The sequence below is a fragment of the Protopterus annectens genome, chromosome 14.part0 (genome assembly GCF_019279795.1).
Source record: "Protopterus annectens isolate FY-2018-M chromosome 14.part0, PAN1.0, whole genome shotgun sequence".
Lineage (NCBI taxonomy): Eukaryota > Metazoa > Chordata > Ceratodontiformes > Protopteridae > Protopterus > Protopterus annectens.
The window spans coordinates 174,702,795-174,723,589 of NC_056748.1; the positions used below are offsets into that span (position 1 = coordinate 174,702,795).

The window sequence follows — 20,795 nt, forward strand, 5'->3', positions numbered from 1 at the left end:
TGGGGAGAGTAGAGCAATTGTTCGGTAGTTGGAGATATCAGTAGATTTACCTCCTTTGTGCAAGGGGATTATATGAGACACTTTCCATATGGAGGGGATGTAGCCTTCTGAGATAGATCTATTTATAAGGATGGAAACAGGGTATGCTATGGCTTTAGCTGCAATTTGAAGGTATTCTACTAGGAGGCTATCAGCAGAGAGAGTGCAGGGTTTGAGTTTCTGAAGGAGTTTGCAGATAAAGGATGTTGGAACAGGTTGCAAATGTAGGGAGGGAAGTGGACTGTTAGTATGTTGTGAAGGAGTGGGGGTGATGGGTGCTAGTGTTTGAGTTAGAGTTTGAATAGCTTCAATGAAGTAATTGTTAAAAGCATTAGCTATTTGCAGAGGGTTATTACTGGGAATAGAATAGGGGGAAGGAGTTCTAGCATGTCCTGGCTTGAGCAGTTTATTAATGCCAGACCAAAACTTTTGAGGATTTTTAGTGTGTGATTGTTGAAGGTGGGAATAGTAGTTTTTTTTTGTCTGAGATTATATTCTTTTTGACAGCATTTCTTACCTGTTTAAAGTATAGATGGGTCTGCAGAGCTTTTAGAGGTTCTCCATTTTGCCCATATTTTGTTTCGTAGAAGCATTTCTTCTTTAGCTTGTTTTGTGAGCCAAGGGGCTATTTTGGTTCTAACTCTGGAGGAGCGGAAGGGAGCATGGCTATTTAGAATTTGAAGGAATGTAGAATTAAAAGAGGAGATTGCTTCATCCAGATTAAGTAGCTTTAGAGATGACCAGTTACAGGCTTTTAGCTCATTAATGAAGTTCTCTACTTGGAAGTGTTTTTTAGAACGATAGGTAACAAAATTGTTATTTTTAGGGCTGTAGTTCTTTTGTTTTGTAATGTAGGTTAGAATGTGATCACTGATGTCATCTGGGAGAGTTCCTGTTTTGTAGGTATCTGGATGACTATTTATAAGGATCCAGTCAAGAGTAGTTTCTTTATTACTTGGTTTGTGGATTCTAGTAGGGGTGTTTATTATTTGGTTGAAACCAAATAGATTTATGTGGGTGTTAGGGTTGGGGGAATTACATGTAGTCCAGTCTATATTAAAATCACCTAATACAATCGTTTCTTGAGGTAAATGAGTGGAAAGGCTACTAAGAATGTTTTCTAGAGTGCTAATATTATTTCCTGGAGGGATGTAAGAGCAGATTATATAGATTGATTTAGAGCTATTTATTTGGAGTTTAATAGTAAGGGTCTCGGCATTGGTATTAGAGGGTAGCGATATATCATGGGGTGAAACAAGTAGTTCAGATTTGAATAAGATTGCTACGCCCCCACCCTTTTTTGATGTACAGTCGCATCTTAGGATATTATATCCAGGTGGGGTTATTTCTAGGTCATGAGTAGAAGGTTTAAGCCAAGTTTCTGTAAGACAAAGAATATCAAATGCATAAGCTTGAAGGAGAGCATGCAGTGGACTAATTTTGTTGTTAATGCTACGAATATTAAGTTTGTGCTATTCTGAGGGAGTTATCTAATATTATAGAGGTAGCATTATTGAATGATTGATTTTGTAGACTGACATTTAGGGGGGATGGGCCAGGATTTGGATGAATATCTCCACCTGTTAGAATGTTTGTGGATTGTGCCGATGAAATTCTAAAGCTTTTATAGTGCTTGGTTGGGGTTAGCTTGTTGGGGAGGTAAGAAACATGGGTACATCTATGGAACCTAGGAAGCAGATAAGCTGAAGTAGAGGTGATGTTGCTATGAGAGAAGCAGTTGGAATGTGTAGTAGGGAGTGTTTGCAGATAGGACACGTTGTGATTCAGAGTGTAATGTTCATAAGCAGTGAGTGTGTAAGTTAAAGTTAGAAATATAAATAAGGAAGAAAAGACAAGATAGTTTTTGAGGATAGATCTATGAGAGTAGGCCATTTAAAGTAGAAGGATAAAAAGGTTACATAAAGTTGATAGGTATCTTAAAATGTAGTTAAAGGGTAGGGTGCGATAACTGTAGTGGTATGGAAGGATAGTCAGAAGAGGTAGAGGGGAGTGGAAGATAAACTAAATAGATGTAAGAGTAGTGGTAATAGTTACTGAGAATGAGTAGAGGTGATGAGGGAGTAAGCTGCGGGGAGAAGTCAGGAGGAGTGGTCTTAGATATTGAGGTAGAGTAGAGATGTTGAGGGGGTAAGATAAGGGCCGGAGTTTATAATTATATGTTGAAGGTGATTGAATGGATAATAAAGTGGGTGTGACTTGATAGGTATAAGGTTAACAGCACTAGGGGTGGGTGGGAATTGGGGGTAGGGTAGGGGAGCGGAGTGAGCCCGTAGGGCGAACGGAGCGGGATAGAGCAAGTAGAGAAGGATACAATCAGTGAGCAGAGCAGCTCACTTAGAGAAGGTAAGCAGGTGAGTAGCTTAAAGTGGAGCAGGTATAGCTCAAGACAAAGGTTTGGAAGAGGAAGAAATTGCTTACTAGTCTGCTAAGGGCAGAAGGTGGTGGGAGTGCAGGTAAGGAGCAGGGAGTGAGGAATTAGGGGATATCTGGGCAACCGGACAAAGGGTTGAGAAAATAGGAGAGAATAATGTTAAGAGCTAAACTAGTATGAATGGAAAGAGGGTAAGGGTTAAGGCCTGGTTAGGCTGGCATCTAGTGCTCAGAGGTGGTAATACAACAGGTGACTAAGGGCAGACAAATAACAAGTGGGAAGGATAAGGCAGGCGGTAAGGAAAAGGAAATATTAGAAATTACTGGTCTTGGAGAGGAGTCTGGCTGCTAGCGTTCCTGACACAGGGGCCAGTAAATTTAGTACAATTGTAACACAGAGCTGAGAATAGCCTTTAACAGGGTCAAGAGATTAACGTACTTTGTAAAATGCTGCTCAAGCAGTAGTAAAGTATACGGACAGCACAAATGTAGATCCAAGTTGCCAAGGTTTGAGGTAGATGAGGGTATCTTTAATAGCCAGGTAAGTTCCTTAGTTCAGAGTAGTGGATAGTGAGCTAGGAGGGTAGGAAGGTAAGGAGAGAGGGTATTAATATAATGAGGCAATAACAAGTAGCTCTAGTATCAATTAGAGTAGAAATTTCAATTATTCTTGTTTTGCTCAATATTATACAGATGCTCGTAAATCCTTCTCCTTAAAGCACGTTCGGTTTTGCCTATATAAAAGGTCAAACCGGAAAAACATTTAGCCAGATAAATTACCTTACTAGTCTGGCAGTTACCATTTGTAAATTGTATTATTGATTGTAATCTATTTTCTAATGTTATACTTCTAGATTCCATAATATAGGAACACTGGTTACACCGTCCACACTTCCTTGTCCCTGCATCTTGTTTCTTAAACTGCAACACTCCCTCATTCCACTCAAACCTCTGCTTAAGGTTCGGTCCTGCCTTAAAAATAAAACATGGTTCTGGACTTAAAAATTAGTGTATTTCCAGATTAGTTTTTAAGATAGTCCAGTTTTTCTTAACAATGGTCTTAATGTAGAAAAGGTGGAATCAAGGGTAGAAGACTAAGTGAAAATGATTATACACACTTCAAATGGTTTTAATATTTACCACTATACAGATGTAATTATTACAATAGATCATTTTTTCCTTATTTCAAAAGGGGTTAAACTTTGTACCTTCCCACAGTTTCAATTTAGTCGACAGTCTAACTGAAACAAAATAATTTATTAGGAAACAATGTAGCATTATGTTTTAAAGACAAAGCATCAGAGGGTACCATGGATGGGACACTAAAGAAGAAGAGTACTCCCCCCTACGCAACCCACCTTAGCTGTATTTGAGAAAGCTATCTTAGATGACATTTATAATCTGCATTTACAAATGGTAACTGCCAGACTAGTAAGGTAATTTATCTGGTTAAATGATTTTCCTGTTCGGCCTTTTATATAGGCAAAAACCGAACGTGCTTCAAGGAGAAGGATTTACGAGCATCTATATAATATTGAGAAAAAAAACAAGAATAATGCCTTGTATAAACACTCCAGGACATGCCCTAACTTTCTGAAATTTACATTTGCCATCTTAGAACACGTTAGAATTAATCCTAGACGTGATGAAAGTTTCTTAGTTTTAGAGGAGAAAGAAGTCAAATGACAGTTCAAATTAAAGGCTTCCTTTCCCCCTGGGATAAATCAACACATTTCTCTGCAACCCTTTTTAAACAGAACAGCCACCATTTATAGTTAATATAAGAGAGAATTTTTACCTGGGTGTTCTTTTTTTAACATTCACTTACATTGAGCACCAAAAGTACACGTTAGGATATATGGCAGTGTTTTTACTAATTTGTTGTTCATGAACAACTTTTTGTAGTATTTAAGATGCTTTAAGTTGATTTATGATGGACTGTGTGCCTTTAATTGTGCTTTTGTCAATTAAGAACAAGTACTTTAGCATTTACTAATTAAGTCTATTAAGCATGACATAAATAGGACTTGCTTATTTTAACAACAGATTCTGAAGGGAAGTCCAAGTTTTGTGGATGAAGGTGCTTAATCTTTCGTACTGTTTTTATTTTGTATTAAAGTCTATTAAGTCCTTGCATTTGGAGGGTTTTTTTCTTTGTGAGACTTCATACTAGTGGCTGTTTTTAAAAGTACATTAATTTACTACAACTGTAATCATATGTATTAGCAAAGATGAACTGTATGACTTATTATTTCTACATTGCTCGGAACTAACAATTTTCCTTATAATACGTTCAGCACTAATAATGATTACCGTATTCAGCTGACGTGTCCGAATCCCAATCTCTCTCTCTACATGGTGAAGCTCCAAGCTCAGTTGTTCACTAGATACCATTCCAGACCACTTAGAACTTGAGGATGAGGTTTGCTCTCTCTGTTTAAAAAAAATCCAAATAAACATTTCCATTAAAAAGATGATCATGTTTAAATATTGAATTATGTAAATGTTTTTAGATCCATACATCTTTAAGAGACTTAAGGGACATAACCACTAAATCCTTCTGTTACTCTGCCCTCGGGATAGGAAAAATAGGTGTCAGTATCTACATTTCCCAGATCCACACTCCTTACATCCTGTGTAGATGTACCTCGAACCCTCGAATACAGGTTAGGAAAAGGCTGGCTGCCAAAGTCCTAGATTCTTTGCACTAATGGAATTAGGAAACTGTACGACACTGAAATAAACATTTCTAGTAAGATCTAAAGATTCTTTGACAAATTAAATTACAATTACTAAAAAGTGTCATTATTAATTTAGAGCTATGAATGCATTATGTTTGAGGCATCACTACAATAAAATGAGAATGACGGAAGAGTAATAAACTCTACAGAAATGGTGAGTACTCCACACTACACACAAGTGTAGGGCAACTGCCTGAATGACCTAAATATCGACTGCAAAACAAATGATGCAAAAATACCGAATGCTCAAAATACCGGCAGACAAAATACCTAAAAGCAAACTACTGGCAGTTAAAAATACCTAAACACAAAATATTGAAAAAAAACATAACTACATCCTAACTCAAATGTTTATGCAGGGGAGCAAGCACCCTCCACCCCCACATCCCCTGCTAATTCTATATACCAATTCCAAGGGCATATAGCTTTCCCTGGTGTAACTTCAATTTTGTTAATATTTTGTATTTAGGTATTTATATAGACAGCCACCAGATGACTTCAGAAGTACACTCATCCAGTGAGACAGACCATGAAACAGTTTAGGCAGTCAAAACCAACACTGGAGATACTCCCTACCAAAAAGGCCAACAAAAAAGATATGTTTATATATGGGGGGGCAGGTCTGTGTGTGAGGGGGGGGGGACCTGATTTAAGATAAACATCTTAATCCCAAGGTTCCAACCAGAGATTACTTGACTACAGCAGACCTGCTCTCTCTTTTTTCCCAGAAGTGAAGTGTTGTGCTGAGTTATACTGCACTCTTCATCATAAGCAGGCAGAAGACAAAAGTGCCAGTATCTATGCAAGTCTATATTGCTTCATCTTGGATTAACATGAAAGCAAATGCACTTATGCATGCTGTGACACAGTGAATGTCAGAGCTGGGAGTCATATGCAAGGGTAATAAAGCAAAATGTGAGGACTCTAGTTTCCTGGATAAATAGTAATGGCAGTGGATTAAATGAGACAAAGTCACTACACAGAGTGCTAAGAGGTGACCTGTGTCTGGCATACAATACATCCTTCGACCCATTATCGATGGATCTACTGCACATCAGCAAGTCAAATGACATCAGAAACACTCGGACTAGGGATCTAAACCCCTTCTGCAACATCAAAAGAATGGTTTGTAGGGACAGGTATATTTCGCAGTGGATACTGCTGCCGTGGAACAGACTCCCTAGCCACAAGAAACAAAGGTCATCCATATCCATTTTCAAGTGCAACTTATACCTATGTATGAAAAGCAGAAAAGTTACCCTAGGACTGCCCCCTTGAACTACTAATGGACTGATGCAGTTCCTAAATGCTTTATTCCATGCACAAGTCCCCTCAAATTATCCATCGTAAGATCCCAGTTATTCTCATTAGGGCTAATATACAATTATCAATCATGGGCTGGGTAAGGCCAATCTATAACCAAATGGGACAGATAGTTTGAGTATATAAAGGAAAATGGACTAGGCTTACAATGGCCTGCAAGGGCAGCTAGCCTAGTACTTACCTATGAGTGTAAAGGACCAAACCACAGACTGGAAGTAAGCAGTAGTGAAAGGATTAAAAACAAATGTCCTAGCAGCTTGTGACAACAAACAATAAGGAAATGACGAAATGTCTAAGACTCTGTTGTAGAAAGTACTACTTCCAAAATTCAAATATGTAACTGGATATGTAGAGAGAGATGGTATCAAGCTAAAGACAATACAAAATTTATATGCTCACCATAGTGACACATCTGTGTTGTCTGCTTTTATCCTTCCTCAACACATGGGTCTTGGATCTAACTTCGGCCACTTCGTGAAACTTTTGCTCAATGGCTTGAGCTCCTCCCCTTACCCATAATCCTTCTTCTTCCCCTAAGTCACCTCAGATCGAGCTTGCCCTGCTGCAAGCCTACTACCTTGCACCAAAAGAAGTTACCCATTAAAAAAAAACATACTGTAAACTAAATTACACTGCAATTAGAAAGGAAAAAGAGGGAGAGAGACTCAAGCTCATTCTGCAAGACAGACAAAAATTACTCCTCAGGACATACTAGAAGCCTGAACAAAAAAAATCTCAAAGCAGGAAGGGGGCTGGAGGATGTAAATAAACAACACAGATGCATCTTATGGTGAATACATCATTTTGTATCTGATGTGGTCTTTTTCATTGGTTCCTCAACTAAAGGGACCAAGTCCCCACCTATAGAAACCCTGGGTGGTTCTCAAGGTAGGATATTCCAGAGTACAGTGGAGCAAAATGTTGCCCCATTCCATGATAAAATTTCCAATTTGTAATGAACAATAAAGGTATGAAACTGGACCAACCAGCAGCTGCACAAATGTCATCTATGGAAGCTCAGGACTAGAAGGCAAACAACATGGACACAGATCTGACTGATCGAGTTTTAGGAGGTGTAGGTAACGTCAGTCCTTTAGACTTATAAACAAAAGAAATGCAATTAGTTAGCCATTTGGCTAATGTTATTTTTGATACCACATTGCCCAATGTTAGCCTTAGAAAAGGAGACAAACAACTAGACTGATTTCCTATAATCTTTGATTCTATGAAAAGAGAAAATAAGCTCTCTATGCACATCCAACATGTGTAACATATCTTCTCCATGGTTGGAAAATTTTGGAAAGAAAACAGGCAGGTTAATGGACTGGTTGATAGCTACCTCTTATACCACCTTAGGTAAAAAATACATAATTTTGTATCTGATGACACCCTATCTTTATGAAAAATCAGATACAGCTGCTGGGAAGAAAGTGCCTGGAGTTCTGATACTTGTCTAGCTGATGTAATTACAACCAGAAAAATGGTTTTCCATGTCAGGAATTTTAAGTCCACTTTGACAGACGGTTCAAAGTGGGCTGGGTCAAAGCCTGAAGATGTACTGTTAAATCCCATGGAGGAGTAGGGTCCTTAATAGGTGATTGAAATAAAAATATACCTCTGAGAAAGGCTTTACATAATTTCACTGATGCCAAGGAAGAATGTTTTTTGTCCAAGTAAAAATTAGAAATGGCAGCAAGTTGGACCTTGATTGGAGAAAACTAGCTCCGCTGCTAAAATGGAAATAAAAAGTCAAGAATAGCTGAAACATTTGCCGAGAATGGATCTAGTTTTCTCTGGACAGCACAAATGGAAAATCTTTTCCATTTGGTAAATCTTTCCAGTTGAATCTTTCTGGGATGATGTAAGGATATGAAGAACCAGAAAAGGAAGTCTGCGCTGCCCAGCCATCGTTAGAAAGACAGAAACCATGAGTTTAACTTGAGGGTCCAATTATCTGGTTCAGGTATCCCAGATGGTTGAGATAGAAGGTCCCGAGAAAGATCCAACAACCAGGGAGGGTGAACTAGATGAACCCCCCCCCCCCACACACACACACAAGGGAAATCACACTTGTCGAGGCCTGAATTTGGCAATGAGGATTACTATACCCTTCTGCTGAAATGCTTTCTGAAGAAACCTGGGAATGAGAGGAGTGGAGGAAAGGCATAAAGGACACCAGAGGGCCAAATGTGTACCAGAAAGTCTGTCAGTGACTCCCCCTCTGGAGGGAACAGGGCAAAGTACTTGGCTGCTCTCGGAACTGAAGGGAAAAGTGAGGAGGTTTCAGCACAGTCAGCCTCACTGTCAAAACATAATTTCTACCACTAACAGACTGAGAGACCACTTGTGGAGAAAATGGACTTGTTAAGTTTGTCTGCCAGCACAGTGGACTTCCCCAGAATATGCATTGCCAGTAGAAAGCTACCAGAACAGATCGCACATTGCCACATTTTTGTTGTTTTCCAACAAAACAAGAGGATCGGGTTCCCCCAGTTTATTGATGTAGCAGACCACTGACATATTGTCTACATAAATAACCACCTCTAGAGGGAGGTCATGAAATGTCTGCAGTGCTAATAGAAAGTACAGTTGTGTACACTTACCATAAATGTAGATGTTCGAGTGTATTCACTGTTGTAGTCATCACATTTGGGTTATCCCTGCCAGGGTAGCCCTCGGCCGGCCCGAATATCAGAGGCTTAGTATTTCTGCGTCGGTTGCTATTGCTTCAGGACTGAAGCAAGTCATCAGTTGTATAAAGTAAGGCAGCCGATGCCATGACATCAGTTTTTCTTGCCCTAATCTGTCAGGAGCCCCCAAGTAGGAGGCCGGTTCTGGTGGAAGAACTCCGCCAGTAGAAAGTAAACACCAATATGTCCCTTGTAAGGAAAGAGGAGAATGGGGGATGGAGGGAGGGAAACCAGGACTGCAACAGTGAATATACTCGTACATCTACATTTATGGTAAGTGTACACAACTATACTAGGTTTTTTGCGTTTCACTATTGCAGTCATCACATTTGGGTTGATTCCCAAAGCTGAGGAAATGGGTGGAGGCAGTCAAGGAAACTAGGGGCTGGCTAAGATGCCCTGCAAGACTGCAGAGGCAAACCCTGCCCTGGATTTGGAGAACAGAGGCAGGTGGTAATGTTTGGTAAAAGTGTGAACAGATGTGGCAGCCTCCAGGATGTCCCTGGTGGGGCTCCTCTGAGGAAAGCTGCAAAGGTGAAGGCTGCTCTGGTGGAGTGAGTCCTGACCCCCAGGGATGAGGCTTTCTGTGTTGTTTGTAGCAGAAATGGATGCAGTGTGCTATCCATTTGGAAATGGTTTGTTTGGAAATGGCTATGCCTTCTGCCCCTGTAGCAAAGCTAACCGGCAACTGATCAGACTTTCTGAAGGATTTAGTCCTGTCTAGATAGAATTTGTGGTATCTGTGCACATCTAAAGAGTGCAGGATCCTTTCCCCCTTGTTCTGGGGATTAGGAAAGAAGGTGGGAAAATGAATGGATTGGTTGAGAGCCACAGTGGACACCACCTTGGGCATGAAGGATGGGTTAGTCCTGAGGGATACCCTGTCAGCATGGAAGATGATGAAGGGTTCCACAGCCATGAGTGCTTGCAGCTCGGAGACTCACCTGGCTGAAGTGATGGCCAGAAGGAAGGCTGTCTTCTATGAGAGCAATTTTAGCTCTGCAGAAGAAGCTGGTTCGAAGGGGGCAAAGTGAGCTTTTCCAACACAAAGTTAAGGTCCCAAGCTGGGGCTGGTGGTTTTCTGGGTGGCCTCAAGTTGCTAGCCCCTCTTAGGGGCTGTTAGATCAAAGGGTGTGAGAAAAGGGGCTGCTCAGTGGAAAAATGAGCAGAGATAGCAGAGGCATGAATTTTAAGAGGAAAAAGAGAGGCCCCTGTTTAGCAGGTCAGCTAAGTAATCCAGGATGAGAGGGAGGGAGGGCTGTGCTGTATTGGCTCCCTTAGCCAGAATCCAGGTGCAGAACCTTTTCAATTTGTCAGCATAAGACTTTCTAGTACTAGGGCATCTGGCCTCACGTATAACATCTAGAACCTGTTTACTGAGGTTGGCAGATTGATGGGGGGATGGGGAATAAGCCAAGCTGCCAAACTGTCTGCAAATGGGGATGCATGAATTCCCCTTCCCTCTGGGTCAGGAGGTTTGGAATCTCAGGAAGATGCCATGGTGGCAGTGGGACAAGCTACACAGCAACGGGTACCAGTGCTGGCGAGGCCAGTCTGGAGCTATAAGAATAGTCCTCGGTTTTTCCTCCTTTATTTTGAGCAGTACCCTGGGGATGAGAGGTAGTGGAGGAAAGGCATAGACCAATAGACTGACCCAGGGGAAGGACATGGCATCCACTTTCCAAGCCATGCAGTGATGCTCCCTGGTACAGAATTTGCTGAGCTGATGGTTTCTTGTGGGAGGCAAAGAGGTCAACCTTCGGGGTGCCCCATTTCTGAGTTATTAGGGTGAAGGTTCTTCTGTTGAGCTGCCACTCGTGGGTCTAGAAGATTTCTGCTTAATTGGTCTGCCAGAGGGTTGACAGAACATGGCAGGAATTGTGCTAACAGGTGGAGTTGCATGGCAGAGGCTGTGTGCCAAAGGGTCATGGCCAGCCTGCATAGAGGGTAGGAGTGAGTCCCTCCCTGTTTGCTGATATACCACATTACAGTGGTGTTTGTCTGTTTTGATCAGGAGAGCTCCTGGGGTGAGAAGGGGCTTGAAAGCTATCAAGGTATGCTGGACAGTCATCATCTCTTTTTGGTTGATGTGCAGAGGGATTTGCTGTGGGCTCCATTGGCCCTGTATGCACCTGCCATCCAGGTGTGCACCCCAGGCATAGTCTGATGCATCTGTGGTGAGGCTCTGGGCAGCGGGGGGTGGTGAGAAAGGTAGTCCCTTGTTGTGGGAGCATGCTGTTGCCCACCAAAGAAAATCTTTTCAGAGGCAAAGAATTATAGGTATAAGAGTTTCCAGGTCTTGACAGTGTTGACACCAAAGGTTTTTTAGGTACCACTGAAGTTTCCTCATATGCAGTCTGGCATATGGAATGAGTAGTATGCAAGATGTCATGAACACCAGAGCTTGCAGGATTTTCCTTGCAGATAGCTGGGGTCTGGCAGCTAGTTGAGAGAAGTAGCTGTCAGGAAAATGTGCTTTTCTGGTGTAAGGAATGCCATCTGGGATGCTGTGTCCAGGCTTGCTCCCATGAAGATAATCCTCTGGGTGTGCACCTGTTTGGATTTCTTTTTGTTGACTGTGTACCCCAGGGAGGTTAAGTAGGGACTTTACAAAGGCCAGTTGTTTGAACAGCTTTTCCTGGCTGTCTGCCTGAATTAGGCAGTTGTCTAAATATGGGTAAATCTGGATATTCCTTTGTCTGCAAAAGGCAATGGCTGGAGCCAGACATTTTGTGTAAACTCTGGGAGCAGTAGATAAGCCAAAGGGAAGCGCAGAGAACTGAAACTGCTGAGATCCTGCCCTGAAATGGCGATATTTCCTACATGATTCCCTGATAGGAATGTGGAGGTAGGCCTCTTTTAGATCTAGGGTGGCTAGCCAAGCATCTTTGGAGACCATGGGTAGCAGCTGCTGAAGGGTGAGCATTTTGAATTTTGGGATCACCAGGAAGGTGTTTAGAATGGCTAGATCGAGGATGGGGCACCAGGTCTGAAGTAGAAACCTTGGCCTTTCTGTTCTACAGGAACGTGCTCTACTGCCCTCAGAGAGAGCAAGGGAAAGGACTTGCTTTTGCGCCTCTACCCACTGGTTTGGAGGTAGATCTGGGAACCCTTTTGCGGTTGGAAGGGTGTGGAAAGAAAATTTGTATCCCCGGGACACTATGTTAAGAACCTAGCGGTCGTTTGTAATGGTGGCCCAGGTGCTTGTGTGAAAGGAGAGTTTTTCTCCTAGGGGTAAGTGAAGGTGGGAAGAAGGAGGGGGTGGGTGAGATGAGTCATTGTGAGTTCTTACCATAAGGGGGTGGCTTAGAACTCCCTGATTTTGAAGTGGAGGTTGTCCACTGTTTAGATCTCTGCATTCCCTGTGGCTGCTGTCTAGGGGGGTCTGTTTCCCCGGGGTCTGGGCTGAACTGGCTTAGTGGGAGCAGGAAAGGACCAGTGCTTGGTGGAACAATGCCTGCTGAACCTGGGTGGCTGAATCTGTAAGAAATCCTTAACTGTCTGCATACATGTTGCTTTTTATTTCATATTTTTTAAGACCTCTTCTGCTTTAGTGCCAAATAAGTTGTCTTTATGCAAATGGCCATCCTACTATTTAGATTTGACAGAGTCTGGCAAGGGCTGTTCCTTAAGCCATGCATGCCTTCTAATGACAGATCCGGTGACTGCTGCCCTGCAAGAAGCTTCTAGGGTGTCAAAACTACAGTGCAAGGTGTGTGTAGTTACTTGACTTGCAGAATGCATTAACTCTTACAACTCTTTAGATTCTGCACAAGCAGGAAAGAAAGATATTTTTTGTTTGAGGAGTTCCAGGGTATGTTGCTGAAATTTTAGCACATGGAACCGACAATTTAGTGCCCTGATATCAAGAGTAGCTGAGGAGTATACTTTTTTACCCCATCTGTCTAGTGCTCGGGAATCCCTATCTGAGGGGGTGGGATTCTTAGCAGAGGTTGCTTTAATCCTTTTACATCCTTGAGAAATTACCTCAAGGTCAGCAGTAAGATTTTTAAAAAGAAATTTGTGTGAGTCACGGACTCTATTGTACCTGTCTGGTTTTCTGGGTTCAGGAGGAAGGGTGTCAGGAGTCAAGCTGGATTCCAGGAAAACATCCTCCACAACATCCAGGACTGGGGGGATGGCCAAGGGTCTGTGCTATAGAAGACCTCAGAATTCCCCGAGTCTCTTTTTAGACTGAGGGTAGTCCTGACTCTCCCATTGGAAATGCTCCCTTAAGGTATGAAGGGTTTCCCTCTGGGGGAGAGGCTGAAGGGATGGAATCCTCTGCATCAGAATCCTCATAAGTAGAGAGGAGTTGTATGTCTTCATATTCAGATGCCTCAGAGAGTCATCTGACTCTTGTTCAGACAAAACTACAGGGGACAGATCACTTTTCCTTTTGGAGGGGGTAGCTTGGCTTCCCCTGATCAGCATAAGGTCTTCAGCCACTTTAAGCATTTGAGACTGGGGCAAGGAACCAGGTGTCTGAGATTGGGTTGTCGTTTTCTTGGGTGTGGTTCGTACCCTGGGCCTAAGAAACTTGGTCGTTTTTGAAAGAACGGTAGTAACGAAATAGGACGTCAGTTTGTGTTGAGAATCGGTAGTGCGAAGGAATTCCTCAGAAGCTGGTGCCTGCTCAGCGGCTCCGGACCCATCCAAGTTGGAGACAACCGCAGGATCCTTAGTCGAAGAAGAGTTTTGCGGCATACCGGACTCCAAAAGGGTCTCTGTAGCAGCCTGCGAATCCACAGAAGCGGGCATCAGGGGCTACAAAAGCACCTCAGAGGACCAGAGAACTGACGACTAGCTTAACGGGAGTGTCGTCAGTAGGTTTGGACCTGTGCGGTCTGTCTCTATCTTTACGTTTTTTCAGAAGATCTGCTGTCAGAATGCTTACCACTGCCATATCGGAGTTCGAGGACTGTAAGCGAAAATCTCTAGGTACAATAAGGGCCCGACGATGGATAGTTCTGGCATTGAACAAAGCACAGAAGCGACAGCGGGGGACGTCATGGTCTGGGCCTAAACAAGTGACGCAGTAAGAATGAAAACCTCTGTGTGGCATTTGCTTTCCACATGCAAGACAATTGTTAACTTTTTCAAGTGCAAGAAAAAAGGATCCCCAATGAGGTACTTAGCTTTAGAAGGCATCAGCTTCACTTTAGTAGACGAAACTCAGGTAGCAGCCGACTGGCACTCGTGCAAACTGCTTCTGCTTCGGGCTCCACAGCAAGAAAGACTGATGCAGAAATACTAAGCCTCTGGTATTCGGGCCGGCCGAGGGCTACCCTGGCAGAGATAACCCAAATGTGATGACTGCAACAGCGAAACACGAAAAACATTTACTCTTGTTTTTAAGACACTGATGTGAAAATTGATCTCCAGCTCAGACAGTGCGCCTTAGATCGCCCTTCCCATGTAGTGCCCCCACCCTAGTTGGGAGGCATCTGCAATCACTGTGGCCTTGGGTGTAGAAGGGATAAAAAGAGTGGTCCCGGGAAACAGCTTCTGCATGAATCCACAAGGCTGTGTTTTCTGCAAATATTTGTAAATCAAATTGGTGTGGTCAAAGGGTGCTGGTCTTGTAGACTATTGCACTGCAAGTATCCACTACGGTACCCTCATGTAAAATCTTTCTAGAGGTACGAGAACTATGGAAACTGCCACAGATCCAAAAAGCTGTAAATGCAGCCTGGCTGGACTTGAAGGAGGAAAAAGTATGTATGATGCTTGGCTCAGCAGAGTGTTTAACCTTATCTATAAGCTTATAAGCTTATAAGCTTGCGATCTGCGTTACCATATTCAGATGAGCACCAAAGAATTCCAGGACCTGAGTTGGGAAGAGCTGAGACTTTGCATAGTTCACTGTGATGTCTAGTCGAACAGACAGATAGAGCAAGTAGTCCATGTCCTTAATCAGTAGAGACATGGTGGGAGCAGAGAGGTGCCAGTCGTCAAGCTAGGGAAATACCTTGAATCCTAGCAGTCTCAAGTGAGCTGCAGCCACTACCTTGCACTTGGTGAACACCTTGGGGGCCTTGAAGAGACCAAAGGGTAGGGCCCTGAAATGGTAGCGGCTGGCTCCCAGCTGGAAGCTTAGGTATCTCCTTGAGTGCCTATGTAACAGTATGCATCATGCATCCGGGGGATCAGTTTGAATAGTGATCACATCCTTGGGGAGGCAATCCATTAAGGCCAGGAATGTCAGGAGGACTGCTCTCATCTCCAATACAGTGATGTGTAGCTTCACATCTGATGGGGACCACGTACCTTGGTCAGTCTTCCCTTCATAATGCACCTCCACTCCAGAAGGGAAGCATCCAGGGTTGCCATAGCCATGGGCTGGGGCAGAATAAATGGGTGACCTAAAGAGACGTTATCTGAAGTCATACACCAAGATACGTGCTGATGGAAAATCTCAGTGAGATGAACAGTAAAGTTCACTAGTGAGTAGCAATAGACCACTGGACCAATAAGGTCACCTGGAGAACCTCCAAGAAGAATCTGGCCGGGGGGGGGGGGGCAGAGCCTAGATGGCCAACTGATAGCAGGACTTTTTTTTTTTTAGGAGTCCACAGAAATAGTTAAAAAAAACAGGAAATAATTTTATCTATCAAAAACTACAAAATTCAACAGATAAACATCAGATCTACTAGTATATCAACTTTGAAGAATCTTTTTTGAGATTTTCCTGTCAAACTAACTTGGAGAAAAATATTGCTGTGTGAAAATGAGTAACTCAAAGAATACACAGTCTGAGACTACACTGAGAAAGGAGATGCATCTGATGACTTCCACTCTACAAGAATTGTCCTTGAAAATGGATGGCTTCAAAGATAATCTAGAAAACCTAAAGGAAAGTTGTCAAAAACAAACTGAGATCTTTAAAGAACTTCTTCACTAACAACAAACCAAAATAACAGACAAAGAAACTTCACTATGGGATATAGAGGGAGGGTTGAAGGAGGAACAAAATCAAATTGAATTCCTGTTACAACAAAACAACTGGCTAATCAACTAGATAGTTGATTTGGAAAACAGAGAAAGGAGGACAAACATAATTTTTGGACTTCCAGAGGGAACTGAGGGTGAGGACATTATTTTATTTTTAAAGTCATGGCTGCCTGAAATACTAGACCTAAAAGAAGGATTCTCCAGTGGTACAGAAAGAGCCCATAGAGCCATAGGAAAGCCAATTCCCTCTTCTCCTACTGCGCCTCCTAGATCAATAGCAGTAAAGTTTTTATCTTACATAGATAAAGAACTGGCTCTCAAATCTGCTTGGAGGAGAAATTCATTAAAGTACAAAGTCAAATTAGATTTGACAATGACTACTCTACCAGAGTACTGGATTTAAGGAAAAAAACCTGGCCACTGGTGAAACTACTTAAACAGAACAAAATAAGGGCTCGACTAGCTTATCCAACAAAAATTAAGATTTTCCACCTAAATGAGACGAGAACCTTTAACAACATTGAAGAAGCATCTTCCTTTATCAAAAACAACAACATAGTCACAATTCCAGAAGAAAAGGACTGGGCATCATCCACTTCTTTGAAAAGAACTTCGGAAAAAAAACTCCTGGACTGATGTAAAAAAGAAGAAATAAAGGATTGAATGCAAAAATATAACATCCACCAACTCTCTCAAAGAATCTACTAAAGCCTGAGATACAATTAAAGGACTCTGAAATGTATGTATGGTAACAGAGTTCTTTTAACTGACAAAGACATATGTATATTTTAATGAATTTAATATATTATAAAATATATCCAAAGTAATACTATAAACCCAGGAACAGAAATAACCATTATCATAGACTGTTTTATTGTTTCTCTAACATGTATGCATGAGTATTTGTATGCATGTGTATGTGTGTTTTTTGTCTGAAACCAATAAGTAACTATTTATCTAATAGTAAACAAGGTTACATAAAATGCTGTAACTTAGATCAAACATATGTAACCTAAAAGATCACTTGTCACAATGTTAAATATTATATGACAAAAAGTAGACTGTCACAAAGTAACGGTCATTGTAGTAGCACAAAGACAGAATGCAGATTGATATCATTATTTACTGAAAATGTCTTTCAAATTCAGTCAAAGGTAAAATGTTTTAATGGGAAGCTTTGCGTGGTAAATTTTCTTCACATGAAAGAAACATGAGCTTCTGTATGAATAACAGAGAAAAACAAAACAAGACAAAAGTTCCTGTTTAAAATATATACAACAGAGTTTTTGTAACATAAAAGTATAGTACCATAATGCTATGAATGCCTTGTAGCAAAATAGATGCAAAACGTCAAAGACATGACGAACTTGAAACGGCTCGCTTAGTGATGGTCATTTAAAAAAAAAAAAAAAAAAAACAGTCAAAGAATGTATGTCCTCCAGACATAGTTGTGATGCCACTGATGTAGACATTTCAGTAACCAAAGTCAAATGCGTCTGGAGATATTTTTGCAGCTGCAGTGATGACATTGGCATCAACAGTGGGACTCCTATTCCACAAAAAACTATCCTTAGAGGGAATCAAGCCCTTGTCCAGTTTGCAGGGAATAGACTCCACAACATCAGCTTCTCTCTAAGCCTTCCAGGACAACAAGTCAATGAGGGTGTCAGGATAAGGTACCATACAAAATGTGGATGGGTCTGAACCAAAGACTTCAACAAACACAGACTAAACAGGAAGAACAGGCCTTGTCGGTCCATCTGCCTCATCAATTCTAGATCATCAGCAAAGGAGGTGTCATTAATGGGGGACTTGGGGGCCTCTTCCCCCTCACTGAGGTCAGAATCCTCAGTGAGAGATTCCTCAGGAGTATCAAACTGCTTCTTCTTGCACTGGATCTTTCTGTGCACCTCTCAGAGGGGATATTGGGGAGACAAGAAGGATGCAGAAAGTGCCAGATCTGGGACTGCTCAAAGCCTGTGGGTGCGGACTGCCACAGGGACAATTCATAAGATTCCAAGACATTGGACAAGATGATCAAGATGGATTTGACACTGATGTAGAAATTTCCATCTTAGACTATGAAAAAATCCTATGATGAACACCACCAATGCAGAGACCAGTTGACTTGAGAGGGATCCTCTTCAATCTGTGGTTCCAGAGGCTGACCCAATCAGGTCCGTTGTTGGGACTGGAGTACAGCTGTCCACAGCATTAGCACAAAGTGGAGTTGAACTCAACCTGGGGCCCTCAACTCTGATCCCACAGCTCTGGGATAAATGAGGTTCCTATGTCAAATACATCGAGGCAGACATTGGTGCCAAAAGCAGACAAGCTGTAGGCACTCATGAAAGGAAGATATGGGTCTGTGTTGGAACCTTGGTCAATGGCACAGAAACATAGGCCAAAGGAAGGACCTCCAACCCTCTGGACTAAGGGTGAGGGAATGATCACCAGGTCTATCTCTACCATTAGAAAGGTCTGGATAAACTGATCCAGACCAGACTTTCTCACTCCTAGGAGACCCTGTAGACCTCGAGGAAGCCACAGAAGCCAGCTTACCAGATTAAGGCAAGGTCTGGATAATCTTTTGGGTCTGGAATGGCGAAGCCTGGACCCAAAGAGAGGAGGGCTCCAGAGAAAACTAAGGATCCGGAGTGACAGGAATAAAAGGAAAATGCAGCTGACCCAAAACTGGACCAGCTGACAAACAGGGGCTCGGAATGTTCCATGTCAGGTGATCTGGTTGGATTCAAAGCTGAATCTAATATAAAAGAAGACTGGTGCAGGTGAGCTACCAATTCTGGATTCAAACAAAGCTGGAGGTGCCAAGGGCCTTGGGGCTTCCAGATCCAGCAGAACTTCAAGACGAGAAATGGAAGACTACATCCAGGGCTCCATTTACTTTTGTTTGTTTTCTTCTTAACTATTTTTTTTTCTTTCCTATCCTTGTCTCTGTCTTTATCCTTCTCTTTCTTCTTTTCTGTAGGTTTCATAGAGGGCTAGAGAGACACGGTATTCTGAAAAGATGCAGGAGAAGCTGGAAACATGCTCCTTAACACCAACTTTGCCTTATGATTAGCCAAGAACTATGTCTCCAAAGGCCTGGCAATCTGAGTCAAGATGAGCTACACTTAAACAGTACACACAACTGATGTGGAAGTCCTGTGGGGGTGGACAATTTAAGCAACACCCAAACACTTTTTAAAGCCCAAAGCCTTGCCCACTGTATGTCAAGAAAAAGAAACACCAAACAACATGCAATAAATGGTAGGAAAAACTTTTTCCAAAGATGGTATAAACCTATGGATATAACTTCAAGGAGATAACTTTAACACTTTGTTTAAAAAAAAAAAAAAAAAAAGACAAAATTTAAGAAAGAAAGACGATAAACAGCAATGCATGACAGAAATTTAGCTATGCTCTCAACAAAAAATGGCAGGAAGCAGTCAGAAGCACAAACACACTCGGAGTTGCATACTAACTGTAAGAAAATAAATCTAAACCTGAAATAACTGCAAAATATCTCAAAACCTGTAGGTATGGTGGAAAAAGATGTACTAATATTCTTGAAAGACACTCAGTTGCTCATGCTCTGGATGAAACATGTTTAACACTGGAAGTGGCAAACGTGATCTGAAGAAGTTTAGTAATGTAGAGCATTATGGGAGAAGAGGTGAAGCTTCAGAGTTGAAGACTGAGGTGCTGGCCTCAGATCTGAAAACCCACAGGGTGAGACTGGCAGAAAAGATCACGCTGGATTCAGCAATTATAATTTTGCTCTGCGAGTGGCACTACCCAAAGAACAGAGCACATTTACTGTTCATTCTTAAGGGCAATGGCTCCCCACACTTTACTTGGTGGTCAATGGAGCAAATCTCGAGACTGTAGCTCTGATCATCATATATTAAAGTGGTATCAGTAATGTGAATTTAGCTACGCAATGGCAGTACGCCAAGGCAATTATGTAGAAATGGCACAGATATCTATAATAGACACTTTTATTTATTTGTCTTTGTTTACTGGGAAAGCACAACTGGGTAACATCCATTTTCAGGGGAGGCACAGGAAGAAAAGCTCCATTTGCTTACATTACATTGTACTATATGATAGTTAAAGACACAGTAGTTACATTTCTATTTACATTTATACAAAACAGTAGTTACATTTATACATTCTAAGGTTTTACAGAGATGAAACTTACTAAAGTGAAAGCTCCCATGCAACTTAGTGGACTGTACAGGCAGCAGTTATCTATAAAATTGTTTTGTGATCCAGTGAGAGGTTGAGAGTATTCTGCTTAAGGACAGCATTTGGAAAGTATCATATGATATACACAAAGTCCTGAACTTCTGAGGAATAATGGGCAGGACCAGGATTGGTTAAAATGTTGTTTAAGCATTGATTTAAAACTATTAAGTTTGTCAGAGAGTTTTACTTGTCTGGGGATACTATTCCAGAGTTTAATAACGTACTGGGAGTAGAGACGGCCTCCTCCAACATAATTTGACTTACATGTAAGTAATAAGAATTTGTTACCAGAATGGAGGTCCCTTGTTGGACAGTAAGGTAGTAATAAGTGCTGTAGTGCAGGGCATTTTTCTGGATGATGAACAAGTTTGTGTGCTGTAGTTAGCTGTGAACATGTTAGGTACTT

General features: G+C 41.8%; 1 protein-coding gene across 1 annotated transcript in view; it reads right to left on the reverse strand.

Moving 5' to 3' along the window:
* The window catches only part of RC3H1 (ring finger and CCCH-type domains 1), a gene marked incomplete in the record, with an annotated part of 3,590,040 nt that overhangs the window by 127,711 nt on the left and 3,441,534 nt on the right, over nt 1–20,795 (reverse strand). Inside the window, 1 exon segment of the mRNA XM_044055940.1 lies at nt 4,744–4,863. Coding sequence (XP_043911875.1) covers nt 4,744–4,863 — 120 coding nt within the window.